Source organism: Lynx rufus, unplaced genomic scaffold, assembly GCF_022079265.1.
Source record: "Lynx rufus isolate CCGP_SWC_20201006 ecotype Redwood Valley unplaced genomic scaffold, mLynRuf1.p SCAF_7, whole genome shotgun sequence".
Lineage (NCBI taxonomy): Eukaryota > Metazoa > Chordata > Mammalia > Carnivora > Felidae > Lynx > Lynx rufus.
In genome coordinates, this window is record NW_025814889.1 from 40,670,703 (window position 1) to 40,689,474 (window position 18,772).

The window sequence follows — 18,772 nt, forward strand, 5'->3', positions numbered from 1 at the left end:
TTCAGGGCAACTACTTCTTCCACATGTGTACCAATGGAAAATCTGGTAAGTATGCCTCCCATTCTCAAGGACCCAGAGCCTAGTGACTAGATGGCATAACACAACCTCTTGACTGACGCTGGCCAATCAATGCTACCTCTGTCCTTCATAATCTCTACCCCCAGGAGAACAGAGATCAGAAGCACAGGAAACACCAACAAGTACACCAGCTCTTAGAAAGTATCTTGGCAAAACTCCAGGGTGATGGTAAAGTTGTGATCTGTGTGCGGATTTTGTATAAACGTTCCCATGAACACTCCCGCAGCTCACTTTCACAGGTAACAAGTAATGCTGGAAATGGAGAGGTTGGGGCCACCGTAGAGCAAAACTGTGGGGTCACTATTCCTGTCTGGCTTCCACTCAGCAGCCCCAGATCTGCTGTGAATTAGCTGCATGGCCTTGGGCTACTGAGCTGTCTTTCCTAAGCTTCCAATTATTCCTATGAGGTCTCCCTCTCCAAGAAACTTTGCCCCTTCTCCCATCCTGGCACCCTCTCTCCCACCAGAGACTCAATCTATGCCCCATTTCCACAAGGCTTGGCATTGCCCTGGCCCTGACACACTTCTGGGAAAAGTAGTTGGGGAAATTTTATCCCTCAGATAACGTTCTTCAGTCTGATCTTACCAGCTTCCTATTCAAAATCCTTCCACGTCACTTTGATTGAGAGTTTTCACACTGGCTTTATGATCTGATGCCTGCCTATCTTTCCTGCCTTACATCCCTCCCCACCCTCACATATACCTTTCATTCCTGTGAAACACAGCCTCCTGCAGACCCCTGAATGATTATGTTTTTTCACCATTGTTTGCCTTAATTCATGCCCACCCCCCTCCTCTCTACCCAACTTATGTCATTATTCATAGCTCAGTCATGCATATTCCAGGCCTCCTCTGATTCAGGAACCCCCTTTTTGTACCTCCTAATTCTGCTGCACATATTCTGTCTGAGCAGTCATCACACATCTGTAGATATTAGCTGACTCATCTTTTCTCCAAGGTGACTATAAGCCCCTCAAAGGCCCGGATTTTTCATTACTACTGCCTATACAGTTCCTGCCACAGTATATGCGCTTGAATCACTGAGTGTTTTGAATGATGAGGGCATCAATGATGAGCAAGTCACATCACGGCGGCGGTGGCCTACCTGCCTCACAGGAAGGGCCAGGCCTGCAAACTAAGCCCTTGTCACAGTATCCTGAGCTCAGACTCAGGCTCCTGGGACTATGTCAGAATGTCACACAACCCAGTGTGGACTCTGCAGCCCATGCACTCCCTTCTCCACCCTCTGTCTAAATCCTCTCCCTGAGCGGGCCCAGTTAAATGGAAGAAACCTCTGCTCCCTCTGCTCACAACTGCTTCACAAACAAGAAGGAGCCACACTCCCAGATGTGCTGCCCGAGAGGTGCTTTGGTGCCTAGAATTTAAGAAGTCAGAAAACCTCTGGAAAAACATCAGTTGGAAAATCCATCCACAGCCAGCCCTCTCTAGGCCTCTCTCCTGCCGAGTTTGCTCACTGCTTGAAGTCTACAACCCACTAGTTGTTTACGTTCCTAACCCTGAGTTAGGGGCATCTGCAATTTAATTTGAGCCATGGCTAGACAGGACTGTTCTCTGTTAGAGTTGCAAGAGCATAAGCAATCTTCTAGGCTGAACCCTGTGTGGCATTCTCTGGCACCACCCCTACCCTGAGCCTATAAATACCTTCTATCACTTTCCAAAATCATCTCTGGCAAGCCAAGATGGGGGTCAGTCACCCCCAAACCTGGAAGATGTCACTGGGGTGAACAGATACAGAGTAGCTGCAACAGACTGGTAAGGAAAGGAGATGGAAGAGGAAAGAACAAAGTGTGATGGCTATTGGAGGAGGGAGAAGGGAAAGTGCAGGGGAACCAGAGAGGTTAGAGGGAGATGCACGCAGCCGTGAAGCCTGAAGATCACTAACTCAGGCCCTGGGAAGGGTTGCGAAGGACACCAGAGAGCCATGATGGGCTCTAAAACACCTTGCCAGGAGTCCGGCTCCAAATGAATAGTAAACAGAGTTGGCCAGGCACACGCACCCCTCCTCGCCACCCACGAAAGTATCTTCACCTACGGAGAAACATGCCAACTCCCCTCTGCCCATGTCCAAGACTCTGAGGACTAAAGGCCAACACTGAGAGAAGGGACAACAGACAGCAAAGAGAGTCCTGGTCAGGGGACCAGACTGTTCCCAGCTCATTCACTAGGGAAGTCTACTTTGCATCTCATCTATCCCCATTGCTCAGTGGTCCCACCAGGTGGCTCACTGGAAATTACTGTCACCTTTCAAAGACACACTACTGCTCTGCCTCTCTGCCCCATGTCACATTCATCACCCACCGTCTACCTATAGAAAACACACCATTGGTTTATGTTATTGGATGTGCACGCAGGCAGATAAGAGCCCCTGTTACAATGGAGAGCAAAGCCCTGAAGGGCAGAATCCCATGGCAACAAGGCAGAGGGCCGTCCAGTCTGCTTACACACTCACGCACATGCACACACACACGCACATAATTCCCGTGCACCAACACCACTGGAACAACTCAAAGCCATTTGGAGCAGCAGCCCCCAAGCCGGGCCTCTGAGCCTTCCCAAAGTCAGTCAGCCCTCATGCCAGGTGTCCTGCCATGCAGCTGCCATCGACCCTCCAGGCCATCAGCCCCTGAGATGCCACGCAGACTTTTCCACTCATCCAAAGCTTCTTAAGTGCTTCTGATATACACCATGTGTCCCAACAGGAAAACACACACTCATCAACTCCACAAAATGCTCCAGATGTGATCAAAGCTGGAGAGGCAAAAGAAAACAGAGATGGGGGTGTTCAGGAAAGGGAAGAGGAAGAGAGAAATCCAGGGGTTATGGCAGCAGGGGTACCCTGGGTGGTGGTGAGTCCAATGGATTGAGTCTAGAACTGGGGGTCCAGACTCCCAGGCTCCAATCCTTCCTTGCCACAATCAACTTGCCTCATTGTGAGACCTGGGGTCCTGCCCCAGACCAGCTTCAGGCTTAAGATTCTATCTAGAGAGCCTAGAAAGTTGGCCCTGGAAGGGATGTTACAGATCACCCATCCCAACCCCCCTATTGTTAGGTGAGGAAGGCAGCAGGTAAGTCAACCTGCCTGGAACATCTTCCACCACCTCTAACCCCACACACCCTTCTACCTCCCAGCTCACCACTGTCTGTATTAAATATCAGCAGGTTACGGCAGCAAAGATTAATGATTCCTTATCATTAAAGGAATGATGTCCCTCTGCCCCATTAAATCTGTTAGAGGATTTTGGTTCCCTTTTTATAAAGTGAGGCTTTCAAGGACCTCCCCTGCAAATCTAAAATTCCTAAGTCTCCATGATCTTTGGCAATACCCCCTTTAAGGAACCAGATCTGTTTTATTCTAAAAGGTCCTAGAGTCCCCTCACCATACCATCTAAACATCTGACCACATCCGTTCACTATCCCCCACCATCGTCTGGAGGCTCCTTTTAGGAAGCAGCCCCTGTATCTCACCAACAGCCTTCCTCTCTCAAAGTGGTACAAAGTGGTTAAGATAATGGGCTCTGGAGTTGTACTATGTGAGATCTGGAGCAAGTGACTTATCTACTCTGTGTTGCAGTGTCCTCTTTTTGACAATGAGGTTGGTGACTGTGCCAACCTCACAGGGTTACCATGAAGATCCAAGCAGAGCACGCATACAGAGGGCATGGTGACACAGGTGCACAGTGAGTATAGGGGTCAATGCTATTAGTACTGGTCATCATCATGCCTACTGAGACATCTGCCACTGGGGAACAGGGGATTACAACCTAGTGAAATCTGTGGGTTAGTTAGGATGTAGAAGGGAGAAAACAGAAAAGAGACTCTAAGCTTAGTGTCATACCACCCAGAACATCTGTCATGTCCTCTTGGAAGGACAGAAGACATCTCAGGAGCAGAAACCACTCTTCTCCCCAGACCCTCCCAACCCCGCCCCTCCATCTTGTCTGGCACAAAATGTGCAATCTCTTTCTAGTGCCCCACAAGGAAGAACTTCAGGTCCTTTAAAAGTAAAAGCCAGCCAGATCATGTTAATGTCGTCCACACAAGTGCACCCACATAAGCCAAACTCTTCAAGGACGTACTCTTTTCCTTAGGATAAAGCCCCAAATCCTCAACCAGCCTACAGGATCCTCCAGGACCTGAGTCCTGCTTCACCCCAGCCTGGTCCCCTATCACTCCCCTCACTGCAGACCTAATGCACTCTCTTCCAACAGTGGGGCAGTATACACAGTGGTGAAGAGAACCAGCTCTGAAGCCAGACTCAGGAGTTCAAATCTTACCTCTTACTTACTAGCTGTGTGACCCTGAGTGACTTCACAATCTCTTTGTGTTTTAACTTCTCATCTGCGAAAGGACTATAGTGATGTCTATCTCAAAGGGCTGTTGTAGGTTAGCAAATGCAAAGAGCTTAAGCAGTGCCTAACACACAGGAAGGACCATGTAATATCAGCTATTGCCATTACTCTGCTTACCTTTGCCTGGCTTATCTTTGCTTTCACTCATGTATCAAAACTTAGTTCGGGGCACCTGGGTGGCTCAGTTGGTTAAGCATTCGACTTTGGCTCAGGTCATGATCTCACAGCTCATGAGTTCGAGCCCTGTATCGGGCTCTGTGCTGACAGCTGAGAGCCTGGAGCTTGCTTTGGATTCTGTGTGTGTGTGTCTCTGCCCCATCCTTGCTCAAGCTCTGTCTGTCTCTTTCAAAAACAAATAAACATTAAAAAATTTTTAAGAAAACTTAGTTCAAAGTCACTTCCTTAACTTAGTTCAAAGTCCTTCTCCACCTAGGCTAGATTACCCTACATCTTTATTCCCATCACATTCCATGATCCTCCACTGTAAACCATGCCACATTTAAAATTAACTATATATTATCTGTGTTCCCTACTAGATCACAAGCCCCAGGAGATCAGACTAGTGTGGACCACATGTTTAGATATTCCCGGGACAGTCCTGGTTTACACTTGCTGTCTCAGTGTGGTAGGTCAAATTGGTTTTCAGCCAATATTAACTTCCCAGCAACATAGATTTGTGCTTGGCTATGTGAGTCCTTTGGCCAATGGAACAGTAGCAAATGTTATGTTGGTGATACCTTAAGAGGTGCTATGTGTTTCCATTCCTTTGCTTGTGCTCTTGTGATTCACCATAAGAACATGCCCCAGGTAGCTTCTGATCTAAGGAGAATATACACAACTATGAAGACCTGGACAGTCTGAGGTCTGGAGCCAAGCCCAGACAACCCGCAGCCTGAAGCAGAGCTTTTCCACTCAACCAACAGATACACGAGCAAGACAAATAAGTTACTGCTGTCATAAGCTACTGACTTTGGGGTACTTTGTTATGCAGCATTACCGTGACAATAGTTGACTAGTACACTCAGCATAATTATTAATAGTGCTCACCTTTACTCTTAAAAGTGTTCCAGGTAGATGATAAATAATGTAACCACCCAAAGTCAGCCCATAGCTATCCACCTTTTTGTCATTTTTAATTCCAGTGCCTAAAACAGTGCCTGGCTCAGGGAAGGCGCTCAATGAACCCACTGGACAAAACTGAACTGAATTACAGAATTTCTTAAATCTCTTCCCCAAAAACATGGAGTCTTCTTCCCAACTGCATGGTTAGATGTTAAACCCTCAGAGAAGGGCTAATATATTCAAAAGGAGATATGATCTCACAGGATTTGACTGGATGGTGTTAAGCCTTCAGAGAAGGGCTAGTATTCCAAAGAGAGATACGATCTCACAGGATTTGACAAAGAGGGGAAACAGATCATGGAGTAAGCATGGAGGATGAATGAAGTGAAGGGGAATGAAGCTCCACAGACAACAGGAATCTCTATCAGGTGCATCAGGTGGGGCTTCCAGGAGGCTGAGTGTCCATGAGTGGGGCAAAGAGACACCCTTAGGATGGTTCTTCTCTCCACTGAGCAGCTTGCCTTCCTGACCAAAGGTTGAGGATTGGGCAGAATATCAACCGAAGGCAATACTGCCATTTTGTTATTGATAAGAGCTGGAAATCAGTCATTGTCTTTACCCTCATCTGGACAAAAATGCCCACATAAAAAGTTGAAAATCCCAGTCCTTTAATCCTCTCTCTGTCTCTCTTGTGTTCAGTTGAGTATGGATTCTATGAGAGAAACTGACGAGGTGGAGCCAACAACCCTGAGGCCTAAGCCCTCAAGATGAGTTTTCCTGAGTCCCTTCAATGGGCTGGGTGACCCAAGCTAGGTGCCACATCTTTCAAAGTTTGCGTCAACCATTCTGCCAGACGCAGACAGCAATCCTTGGCAGTCAGCCAACCACTCATATCTTTGAATACCTTAGATAATCTCAAAGGTACTGGAGGACAGCAACCTCCCAGGCAGGGATCTTGAAGCTTTTTGTTTTGCTTTATTTTGTTTCTTGCTTATGTCTGTGACTTCCAGACCCACAAAATGCTGTGGTTTTCCGTTTCTAAAACAGAGGCATGTCCCTCTGCGAAAAGCCTGGGCGTGCCGGGCTAATTAAATTTAGCTATCTTGTGGTTGTTGTTGTAACGTGTGTTCCGCCAATGTTATTCAATGTGTTAAGACGTTTTCTGTTTATGTTGGTTACATACCCATGTGGTGTGGGTGGAGAACATCACTCAAGGGAATATCATTAGCAGGAACAGGGAGCTCAAGGGTTCCAGAGACACGTGGTGAGACAGTGGCTCACGGGATCAAACAGTTGGGCCGTGTCCATGGTAACTTATCCACATGCTAGTCCCTTCCCTCTTGCTAGGGCAAGAGCAGTCCCTCAGATCTACCTGAGGTCCCCGACTTCCGCAGACAGGCTTGCACCTGCCAGGGCCAGCCTAGAGGTTTTGCAGAGGAGAAGAGATCCCCCTCTCTCCATCAGGGAGAGAGACTGCACCCGGTCCAAAGGGGCTGGGTGACTTGCCCAAAGTTTCCCAAGAGAGTGGGTGAGAAACTGCCTGCTACCACTTCACAGCTAGGAGTGCATGAGTCCTGAAACCCTCGTGAGCCCTGTTTTGCCACCTGCCTACATTCCAGAGAAGCCATTTGACAGCATCCCCTTTGGTTTTCCACTGTCGTGACTCCTTTGTCTGGGCTCTCTTGCCACACTCTCTCAAACGTCTCCTCCAACCACTGCCCGTAGCGCTGTGCTTTCTTCTCAGAGCTTCCTCAGCCTTGGCCATTCTCGGGTCTCTCCTGACCACAAATGCCTTTATCAGAGTCCTGTAAAGCTCCCGACCATATTTCTTCTCTCCTTCATACCTCTGCTTTCTACTCAAAACTCACCTGCTCCGTAAGTTATATGTTTCCCTCACAAACCACACTGAATCCAGGCACTACCCCTTCTAAACCTTCTACCACCTGCTCCTTGCACATCAACATATATCTGGTGTGTCAGCTACCTGCTGGGCACTACTTACAGCTCTGTGACCTCTATCAGCAGCGTTCCATTACGAGCACCTTGTGTCCCAACATAACACTTCAAGCTTCCTGCTCCCCCATTTCTTTTAGTTGTGATGCCACACCCAGGGCAAAGTTCTTCATCCAGTAGACCCCTGATGCAAAGACCGTGTTGTTAACAGAGTTCTATTTTGAGAATGATCTTTGATCATCTGGGTTTCTTGCGACCTGACGACATCACACTTATTCTGGTCCCATCTCTGAGGCCCCCTGAGCTTCAGAAACACCATTTCACTCTCACTGGGGAACAAAAAGAAGACATTCCCATGACAAAGGCAGACCTTCCACAAAATCCCACACCTAACAGGAGCCAGGAGCCAGACTCTGGGACAGACTGTGGAAGAGTCTCACCTGGTACACAGTGCGAACCTGCTGGGGTGTCTGGTTGCGAAACCTGCAAATGAGACACAGCAGCACGTTGGAGTTGGGCAGGAGCTACTCGATTGACAAGAGCAAGAAATGACAACTGACAACCTGACAACATGGAAGAAGTCAGAACAAAAAGACTGCAAAAAACAGAATTGAGAAATCAAAAGCATGGCGTTCTGGGGTTGCTTAACAGAAGCACAAATGATTCTCTCCAGCTCAATGAGCCAAGAGTGGCCCATCACCCCTGCCATGCCCAGGGGACTGTTCATAACCATGACACCACTGTAAAGCAGAGGTTGACTATAGCCAATGAGCTCCACTCACCAGGAGCCCACACTAGTTTTCCCTCAGAGATTAACACCAGATAGCTGGAAACCCAGCTTGCCTGACGTCCAGTTGGATGGAGCCGTGTGTCACCTTCAGCCACATGCTACAAGGGAAAAAATATAGTTTCTGTAATCAGACAGGTCTGGGTGTGAATCCCAGATGGGCTGCCAGCTCTGTGGCTTGGGGAAGGTCCTTATCTTACTGAGCTCAGTATTCCCATCTGTAAAATGGAGGTAAGAATACTCATGTTGCAGGGTCACTGGGAGGCACAGAGCTCACACACACAAAGTGCACAGTTGCAATGCACTGATTTACAATGAGAAAACATAGTCCTATGATTATGCAATATTTGTCAAAACTCTTGAGCTGAAGGGCTATGTAAAGTTCTGCTAGCTTAGGGAATACTATCGTTTTCCTCTAGGGAGCAGATAAATAATAGCTTCGCTTAACCAAACCTATGTCCATCACCACAGTATTTGTGCAATACTTTATCACAGTCCTCAAACTAATATCACTGGCCAGGTAGGACAGGTGTTATGGTCCCTATTTCATAGCTGAGGAAACTGAGGTTTGGGAGACAGCTTGTCCAGACATTACATCAACTGGAAACAAAGCTGAAGCTAAAATTGAGTTCTTTTCATTCTTAACCCACTGCTCCTCACCTAAGAGAATGTCCCTAAGCAAGTGCCTCAGGACTTAAACACAGGCACACTCTATCCATCTTTTAATTTAGTAAGTGGCGGCCTTACTCCTTCTCCATTTCCTTCCTGGATAGGGAGCTCTTATTTGTTTAAGTCTGTCTTCATATGCGTCCTCTCCAAATCTTTGATCACATTACTTTCCCTTCCCTGAAATATTTCCAGCCCGGCTGAGTTTTTTCTTTAGACACGATGACCTCAGACACATGTGAGGCTTTGCCATGATTTGGTAAGTTATGTGATGCTAAAATGTTTCCTGAGGATTTCCAGGGTCTGTGGGTACTGTGACATATCACATGGATATGTCTAGAAAGAGTTACGGTCACCTCCCAACAATCTTTGCCTGAGGCATGGCTGATACCCCTAAGCCCATCATTGCAGATGACTAGTTTGGGGGTCAATTTCCCCTCATGATCTTTTCCATATGCTAGTTTTCACAGCCTCACAGTTACTTTTTGTAAATTTCTCCATCAGTTTGTCCCTCCATTTCCCAGAAAAGCCTAGTGGCCATCTACAAGCTTAGAGATTTGACTTTGAACTTAAGCTCCCTCAGAACGGGGCCATGCTTAACTCATCTCCATACATCCAGCACCAGTGTCTGACATATGGTCAGTGCAAAATATGTGTTGGTTCAGCTACACCAGCTAATGTGTGCAGAAGGACCCTGCTCTGAGTACCCCAAGGCCAGTGAGTCCCGAAGAGAAGCATCATGATGATGAGGCTGTTGAAGAGCCCGTGTCACACAAGGACATGCAGAAAGGCCCAGGAGCATTTTATGTAGAAGAAAAAAAAAGTCCAGGGAGCTGAACTAGAATCCGAAGGAGGGAAATAGGCAAAGTTCCTGCTCCCGCTCCATGATCTCCTAGTGACTAGAAATGTCCAGCAGAGAAAACAAGTGATCCCTGAGGCAAGATGCTTTCCACTACAAGAGAAAGCAAGCAGAGGCTGGGCATTTGCTGGAATATGCTGTGAGAGCAAGTCTCCATCCCTTCATTCCAGGCCTAGGCACTGGGGTGGCGGCCCCTAAGTGCATTCCTCCTCTGCCGGTAGGGTTTGGTCCCAGAGGTTCTGGGTAGCTGAGAGTCTACTGCTCACAAGGGCCTAAGGGGAAAATGGAAAATATAGCTTGCCATGTATTTTTAGAATAACAGCAGCCTCTCTTCTTCCCTGCGAAATTGGACATAAGAGAGTCAAGGAGGCAATAAGCTGTGAGGCAGAAAACCTGTTCTTTCCCCGGTTCTGCCCATGGAATTCTGGGTGGCCATGGGGAGTGTGCGTGCGTGCGTGCGTGCGTGTGTGTGTGCGTGTGTGTGTGTGGCCTCCTGGTACTTGGGATCCACCATCTGTACCATATGGCTGATACTGTAGGCAGAAAGATTAAAAGTTTGATCTGAAACAGGAGCCACCATCCATGGAAGGCTGTTCTGAGGCTTGGGAGGCCACCCTCATAAGACCAAGCTGGCCTCCAGGCACAGCCTTGGACTGGAGTGGAGAGCACTGAATTCCAACTCCTTGTCCACAGGTTGACCACAGACCTACTGCTCTCCCTCTGGGCAGGGGGGGGGGGGGGTTTGCACCTGAAGGACAGTGGCTCTCAGTGGGGGAAGCAAGAACCCTGTCCCAGCTACATTTAATAAACAGCCTGGCTTACTTCCTGACCTGTACAATGGGCCAGAATATAACAGCACAGAACATTACAATCCTTGTTTCTGCCTTGCCTCAACCAGCTACTGCTTGCTGCTCTGTGTCTACTCTGTTCCCCCAACCCGGGAGGTAAAGGAAAATATTCTTCAGGCCCACAAGATACTATTTCTTTCCAGTCTGCAAAAGGTTGCCCCACCAAATCCAATACTTCAAATGCTGGGACCCATGCAAATACCAAGGTGCTAGCCCTGCACTCCGTCTCTCCTTGGTCTCCCCTCCCTAGGATCTAGCCTCACCTCCTTCCAATTCTCTGCTAATTCACAGGGCAGAGCCAGGGACACAGGCCAGACTGGCACAGAGTCTATACAGGTGAGACCTGTAAGTCAACTTTTTGACCTAACGGCTCTCACTCAACAGTCATGAGGGATCTAGCTTTGAGTCAGTGGGATTTCCAGCCATCAGTATCAGGCTAAACAGTAAATCCATACAAAGGGCAGCCCAGGCTGGCCATGAATACACATTCATGTCCTTTAACCTCAGTCCTTCAGAAAGTAACATTTCTAATTCAAGTGCCACCTCTTCCCGGAAGCCTTCCCTTATTCTGCTAGTAGCAATTACTCTTCATCTGCTATCCTGCAGTATTATGTTTGTACTTAAGTTATAATCCTTTTAAGCCCTCACTTCATCCTGCCTTGCACACATCTACCTCCCTACATAATTGCTAGATCTTTAGGGCACAAACCCCACCTTATTCATCTTGCACCTCCCCATGCCTCCTAGCACAGAGACTTGCTCGCCGTAAGCATCAGTAAATGCTTACTGCGTTGGACTGAACTGCCTTTATAAATCCCAGAGAAGGATCAAGGAGGAGGCAGCAGTGCTCAGGAAATAATTAATCACGGGTTGATCAACATTTTTTCCTCTCCAGTCCCTCCCCCAAACCAGCTGCGGCCGGTCCTTCCTGAGCCTGGCCTGCTGAGAAGCCTCCTAAGAAAGAATGTGGCTTCCTCTGTCTTCCTTCTGGAGGGATTTGGATGGGTCACATTTCAGGGGGGTAGAAGTAGGGCCCCAAGACCGAGAGGGACAGATCAAATCACACAGCCGTCTAGTGGCTGTCCTGGAGAACTCTGGCAAGCACAAGGACCTCCGCCTGGCAGAGGAGGAGGGAAAGGCAATTCCTGTGATGCCAGGGCTCCAGAGACGCTCCCCATGGGCAGGGCTGGAGAGGGCTGGATTCTAGGATGGCAGAGATGTGCAGCAAGGTGGGGGCACAGGGCCGCTCTTGCTATTCACAGATGAGCCCCAAAGGCTGCGGAGATGGTGTGACCCCATAGAAATCACTCTCAAGTCATTGTGGAAGTGTTCGTGTCTTAAGACGTTAGGCCAGGACATTTCGAAGAGAACTCCAGAGCTGCCACATGGATGGGTGTGCCATGCCCAAGGCCTGATTTCTAGGAAGCCTCACTCATGAAGTGGGCATTAAGTAATGAGTAAGAGTCTGGGTGCCTGGGTGGCTCAGTCGGTTAGGCGTCCAACTGCGGCTCAGGTCATGATCTCACGGTTCGTGAGTTCAAGCCCCACGTCGGACTCTGTGCTGACAGCTCAGGGCCTGGAGCCTGCTTCTGATTCTGTGTCTCCCTCCCCTCAGCAGCTCCCCTGCTCACACTCTGTCCCTCTCTCAAAATAAATATTTAAAAAAGATTTTAGGGGCGCCTGGGTGGCGCAGTCGGTTAAGCGTCCGACTTCAGCCAGGTCACGATCTCGCGGTCCGTGAGTTCGAGCCCCGCGTCGGGCTCTGGGCTGATGGCTCAGAGCCTGGAGCCTGTTTCCGATTCTGTGTCTCCCTCTCTCTCTGCCCCTCCCCCGTTCATGCTCTGTCTCTCTCTGTCCCAAAAATAAATAAACGTTGAAAAAAAAAATTTTTTTTAAATAAATAAATAAATAAAAAAATAAAAAAGATTTTAAGTAATGAGTAAGAGTCAATCACTCCTCTCCAGACTGTAATCCTGATTCGGTGTGGCAAACCCGAGGCCGTCCATGCATTATCCTCTTGAAGAATTCCCCAAAGTCAATGGACTGCAGTCATGCTAAGCCTGGGAGACTTCTGGACCCCTCTCTTCCTCACAAAGTCATGGGCAAGCAGCGGCATGGGCTTAAAATAAAATTTATGTATACCAACTTCAACATAGTTAGAAGCTAAGTTAAACTCAGCTTAAAGCCTACTGCTTTGTCTGATCCATACCAAAACCTTCCAGCTAAGAAAATCAGCCTGTGAGCAGACATTAATTTTAGTGAAAAGACAGGTCATGGCCCTAATAGTGGATCACACCTGCACAAATTCAAAAGGCCCCAGGCCTCCAGGTTCCCCGGAAAATAAAGGCTGTTTCCCTCCTGGGATGTTGGGGAGTTAACCTAGAGCAGTATAGACAAAAAAAAAAATCTACTTTTCTGGCTGTGAGGACCCTCTTATGGCTCCTATGGGACCAGAAGAGTCATTTCCTTCCAGCTAAGGCATCATTTCATCCATTGTCTTGGTCACAAGCTGTGTTTCTACCAGGGCACAAGTGCTGCTGGCTGCAAGTTCTTAGAGAGAGCTACTGAGAGTGGTATCCCTGCTGGATACCTCCCTGGGGAACTTTCCAGGCAATGCTCTCTCTCTCACACACACACATACACACATACAGCTCAGGGCTGCAGGCCCCACCCAAGCTTTCCAGAGCAAAGACAGGATCCAGGGGTGGAGAGCCCTGTTGGGCTGGGAGAGACCCATTAGCAGTCTCACAGTGCAGCCTGCTGGGCATGAATGAAGGTGCAGCAGGAGGCAGGGGTGAAGGGTGCAGGGAAAGGTATCTTGCCTCCCCTCTATCCACTTCTAACACCTGGGAAAAGGGCCTCAAACCCCAAATTTTCAGTTTAGGCTTGAAGGCCTTTGAAAGGGAAAAGAGAGTCCTGGGGCTTTCAAATGCACACAGATCTCCCACCCCCACGGAGTTGTCAACTGCTCGATGCTTTAGAACATTCCAAATAGTTGGCATGAAGGAGGAGCACTGCGGATCCACAGGAGGAACAGGAGATCAGTACTGAAAAGAAAGGAGCTGAGTGTCCAAGGAAACAGGCGGGAAATGCCTCCCGTAAGCCTCTGTATGAATTGTCATTTCCAACTTATAGAGGACTTCCTGCTTCCGCCAGGCTTTCAACACAAGCACATGGAGACAATTTCTACATGAGGCCCAAAGAGGGTGTGGTCCACGTTAGTAAGCAGCAATGGAACAACACTGACACTGTGGGGGCCAGCCCGGGGCTGGACTCTGCACAGGCCAGGTGGGTCCTGACAGGCGGTGGCAGGAAAGATGGAGAAGTTGCTGAAGAGAGATGCCCCTGAAGAAGCACCCACAGGACCTGGTGTCAGAGCAGGGAGTGGCAGGTGAGAAAGAGGGCCGCCAATAAAGAGGAAAAAGGAGGTGGCTTTGAATCGGGCAAGGTGAGCTGGGCCATTTGCAAGGCAATGTAACGGGAGTCCAGGGTGGTGCCTGCTGGGTGTGGATAGCTGTTTCCCACACCTTGCACCCTCTTTTCTCTCCATGACCCCTCTCACACCCTGGTCTCGCTTACCTGTCTCTGCTTCCCTGCCTATTACTCTGTTCGCCCCTAATGCCCCTGGCCCTTCCCTCTCTCCCACTACTGTCAATTTTTCCTTCCAGCAGCTCCTTGAAATTGGAGAGTTTCTTATACCACTGGGTGGACAGCAGCCCCCCCCCACAACCCCCATACACCACCCAGTGACCCCCTTCCCTTCCCCCACAGCCAGCCTCAGAGGGATGCCTGAGGCTCCAGCCTTCCTCCCTCCCAGCCAAACCAGCCAAGCCGCTGGCCTCACCCAGGAGCTGTGGGAGCTCCCTGAGCCATCTGATGTATGAGGAGCAGTGGACAGCCTCCAGCTCCACAGCACACCATGCCCCGTCTAGACAGATCTGAGCTCTGTGTCCTCAGGAACCGCCAGGCCCCAGAGCAAGGCTTTGCTCCAAAGGTAATTCTTCCCCTGCAGGTGAGGCCGCTTTGGTGGCCAAAACTGAGTGCACATTGGAGCCTTTTTCCACTTAGCTGGCGGCCAGTCACCTGAAGTCTCTGGGGGAGAAGACAAGGCTCTCTGGTAGGGAAAATTCTTATTTTTTCATCATATTTTGTAAAAACGAGTATGTAGCTGGAGAAAACAGGCGACAGAGTGGGTGGCCACTTGGGATGCAAGGAGGAAGATCAAAGCCCACCAAGCATGGAGGAAACAGCCTTGGTGTGGCCCAGAGAACAATCTAGGTGGCCAGTGCTTCAGACAAGGCAGCCAGGGAATGGGAGGTGTGGGGTGAGGAAGCCTCAGTCACAGGCACCCCATGGCCCTGCTCTGCGACCCCAGTGCTTCAGTTAACAGTCTTCAGCTGGAACAAACACCTGCTGTCAAGAGACATCCAAGCAAGCTCCCAGTTCCCTGGGCGGGCCGTCACATCTCTGTGTGGGAGGTGAACCTACCCAAGCTGCGGCCCCCAGGCTGCTTTCTTCTTCCAAGAAGAAGCTGGAATCCCTCCCTCTGGACACAATCCTTCTGGCTGCTGCCCCTCTCACAATCCCAGCCCAGGGCAATTAGCCAGGAACACTCTCTGTGTTTACTGGCTGATTAATTAGCTCATTAGAAGAGCCACAAGTGACCGTGTGGCAGTGAGTCCATTATGGCAGTCATGAGGCCAAAAGTTCCCATCTTTTCCAAATGGGCCTGTGCTACCAAATCTCCTCACAGATCCCTCAGTTCAGCCTCCCAATTTATTATTCCTTTTTTTTTTTTTTTTTTTTTTTTCAGTTTACGATAACCAGGATCCCGATGACCATGGAGGGAACGTGGCTTGCCCAAAGAAGCCACAGCCCACAATGGCAGGCCCGGCCTCCACTCTCAGCTCAGTGCTTTCCCACTTCACAGTGCTGCCTCTCAACATTCCAGCCGGGAATGAAGCTGGGCTCAGAGAGCCCACTGAGACTCCAGAGTCCTCAACCCACTTGAGGCTAGTCAGACCCACAGCATTCTAGTACGTTCTCTCAAAGGACTTTCACTAATGTTCTGCAGAAGCTAGGGAAACTCTCAAGGTACAAAGACATCATTTGAGGGGCAGCACTAAAGGGAGGGATTCCAGTCTCTTCTCCCTTCTAATGTGAAGAAGCCATAAAGAGCTGACATTCCCTGTCAGAAGAGCCAGTTTATTCCTCACGTGATTAGTCAGGTCTTCCCTTCTCTTGGTCGACACCATGGCCACTTGGGCATAACCCAAGGATCTGCTTCACCCTATCCTCCAGGATGAATTTGAAGGACAATAGTAAGAGTGATAGCTGCATACACACACACACACATACACACACACACATACACACACACACACACACACACACAGGCAGGGAAAGAGAGACTATATGCTGAGAGACAGAAGTCATGGTATATCAATGTACATTAACTGCTGCCCCACACAGACCCCATCCCCCTCCCTGCCCTGAGCTGCTTCCTCATGCATCAGACATAGAGCAGGACAATCATAGCCTAGAAAAACAGATCCCTCTCCTTGGCCAACAGACTGCCAGGGGTTAAGAGGGTTGACGGGTGCCTTTCAGAATCTGCATCTCTAGGGTCCTCCCAAGAGTGCCCCCCAGATCTTACCTGATGAGGTCAATAGGTTGAAATTTATAAAACACTCCGTAGCGTGCCCATTCTTGATACAGCAGCTAAACAAGAAAAACAGGGAAACAGATAAGAGGTGCAGGGGGACAACTGTTCACCTGTTTGTCCACCCTAGCCAGTCAAAATTTTAGCACCCCAAACCACCCTAGCAAATCAAAATTGAATCCCCAAAGTTCAGCTTCTAGGAAAATTCTCACGAGATCCACCAGAAAGATATCCAAAGGCAGGAGGCTACAGAGGCTGACTTCCTCTTTGGCTATAGGAGGCTATAGAGGTGACCTTTATCACACTCTGGGGCAGTGCGTGACAATCATAACCCCACCTTCTTTATTCCCTTGCCTTGCTTCGTCCAGGAAAATGAGTCCTGGCTTGCTTTCATTCACTCATTTAACGTATTTATTGAACATCTACTATGTGCCAGATGCTGGATATAGCTATAAACCAAACAAAATCACTGTTGTCATGGAGCTTACACCCTGATGTGTGGAAACAAACAGAAACACACCAACATGTAAGATTTATAAATGCTTGGGGCACCTGGGTGGCTCAGTTGGTTAAGCATCTGACTCTTGGTTTCAGCTTGGGTCATGATCTCATGATGTGTGAGTTCGAGCCCTGTGTCGGGCTCTGTGCTGACAGCACAGAGCCTGCTTGGGATTCTCTCTCTCCCTCTCTCTCTCTCTCTCTCTCTGCCTCTCCTCGCCTCCCCCGCTTGCACACATGCTCACTCTCTCGCTCTCTCTCTCTCTCAAAATAAATAAGTAAACTTTAAAAAATCAGATTTATAAATGGCTTCAGGAAAAGCAAATTGAGGCAAAGGAATAGAATACAAAGGGCAGCGGAGTGGAGTAGGATGCTATTTTAGATAGATGGCAAGGGAAGGCCTCTCTGAGGTGACCTCTGAGCTGAAGAAGTGAGGGAATGTGCCAGGCAGAAAAGTGCTCTCCTGTGCAAAGGCCCTGAGGACAGTGCATGCGTTATATCCTAGGGAAAACAGGGAAGCCTGTTTGCACTTCCAGGGCAGTGTGACTGTGAGGCAAAAAATGAGAGATAATGTCAGAAAGTACTGAGGTGACAGATCACTCATGCGCTTGTAGGCCACGCCCAAACCTTTGGACTTTGAAGGAAACCAGGAGGGGAGATTTGCCGGAGTGGGGAGAAACAGTCTGCCTTGACTACAGACCTCCCACTCCGGCTGCTGTGTGGAGAAGAGACTAAGAGCCGGCATAGGAGTAGGGGGCCTACCACAGCGGTCCAGAAGAGATCATGGTGAGCCGTGCAGCATTGGTGGTACAGTGATGAGCATAGCTGCCTTCCAGAAGAGATCATGGTGGCCTTTGCCACAGAGGCAGTGGGGGAAGTAATGAGAAGTGGTTGATTCCACTTTATATTTTAAATGTAGAGTAAGATTGACTGTTAGATTGGATGTGGAATGAGAGATGGAGAACCTGGCCTGAGCTGCTGAGTGAATGGTGACTCCATGCGCTATGGTGGGGAGACTGTGGGAAGAACCAGTCAGCAAGGCAGAACCAGTTCCGTTTGGGACGTGCTAATCCAAGATCCCCTTCTGGCATCCACATGGGGCTACTGAGTAAGCAGCTGGACGTAAGCTTCTGGAGTTCAAAGGAGAGTCCATCTCCTTTACAAAGAAGATGTACATTTGGGAGGTGTCAGGCCAGAGATGACTTATAAGGTCATTAAACTAAGGATCTAACCACCAAGGAAGAGGAAGTAGGTAAGGAAGAGGCGTGACATCAGGGCCCCAGTGCGGCAATGGTCAGAGAGCAAGGAGATGATGAACAGCACAGGAGACGGCAGAGCAGCCGGGAATGTGCTACACGTGTGTGGTGTCCTGGAAACCAAGGGACAACTGGTTTCAAAACGAAGAAAATGACCAGCTGTGCCAAACACTGCTGATGGGTCAGGTCAGATAAGAATGGAGCAGTGACCTCCGGACTCGGTGACTGTAAGGTCACGCATGACCTTGACAAGAGGGGTTTCTGTGGAGCTGTGGGGGCAACACCTGAGTGCACCACATTCTAGAAGTTAAGGGAGGAAATGAGGCACCAACACATCAAGCCATGCCGTCCTGTGACGTTTTCCCAGCAACGTTAGCAGAGCCAGCATGTGGGCAAAACCTAGGTGTCAATCCCAGCGGCAAACCGCATTTTGGTTTCAAACACTTCGCCGGTGAGCTTCACAGCTCATCCGCCTGGAAATGAAGTGATCTGGTAATGAACCGTTATTAGACGTCATCTACATACCCAAGCTGAATAGATATTAGCGTGTAACTGAATTATACGTCTAGCATTGACAAGTCAAGCTAGACGTCAAGCATTGACAATACACTGGCCATCCTGTTAATGTTCTTTATTCTCCTTACACATCACACGTCCTTACACATGACACAGAATTCATAAGGAATTCCGTCAAGGAGACCCTGCTCTAACTAGGTATTTTAGATATCCAGTTG

General features: G+C 48.9%; 1 protein-coding gene across 1 annotated transcript in view; it reads right to left on the reverse strand.

Annotated features, from left to right (window-relative positions):
- The window catches only part of ANO2 (anoctamin 2), a 312,785-nt gene that overhangs the window by 189,302 nt on the left and 104,711 nt on the right, over window positions 1-18,772 (reverse strand). The window contains exon 9 of the mRNA XM_047066263.1: window positions 16,279-16,343. Within this exon, the coding sequence (XP_046922219.1) occupies window positions 16,279-16,343 (65 nt within the window). The remainder of the gene's footprint in view (window positions 1-16,278; window positions 16,344-18,772) is intronic.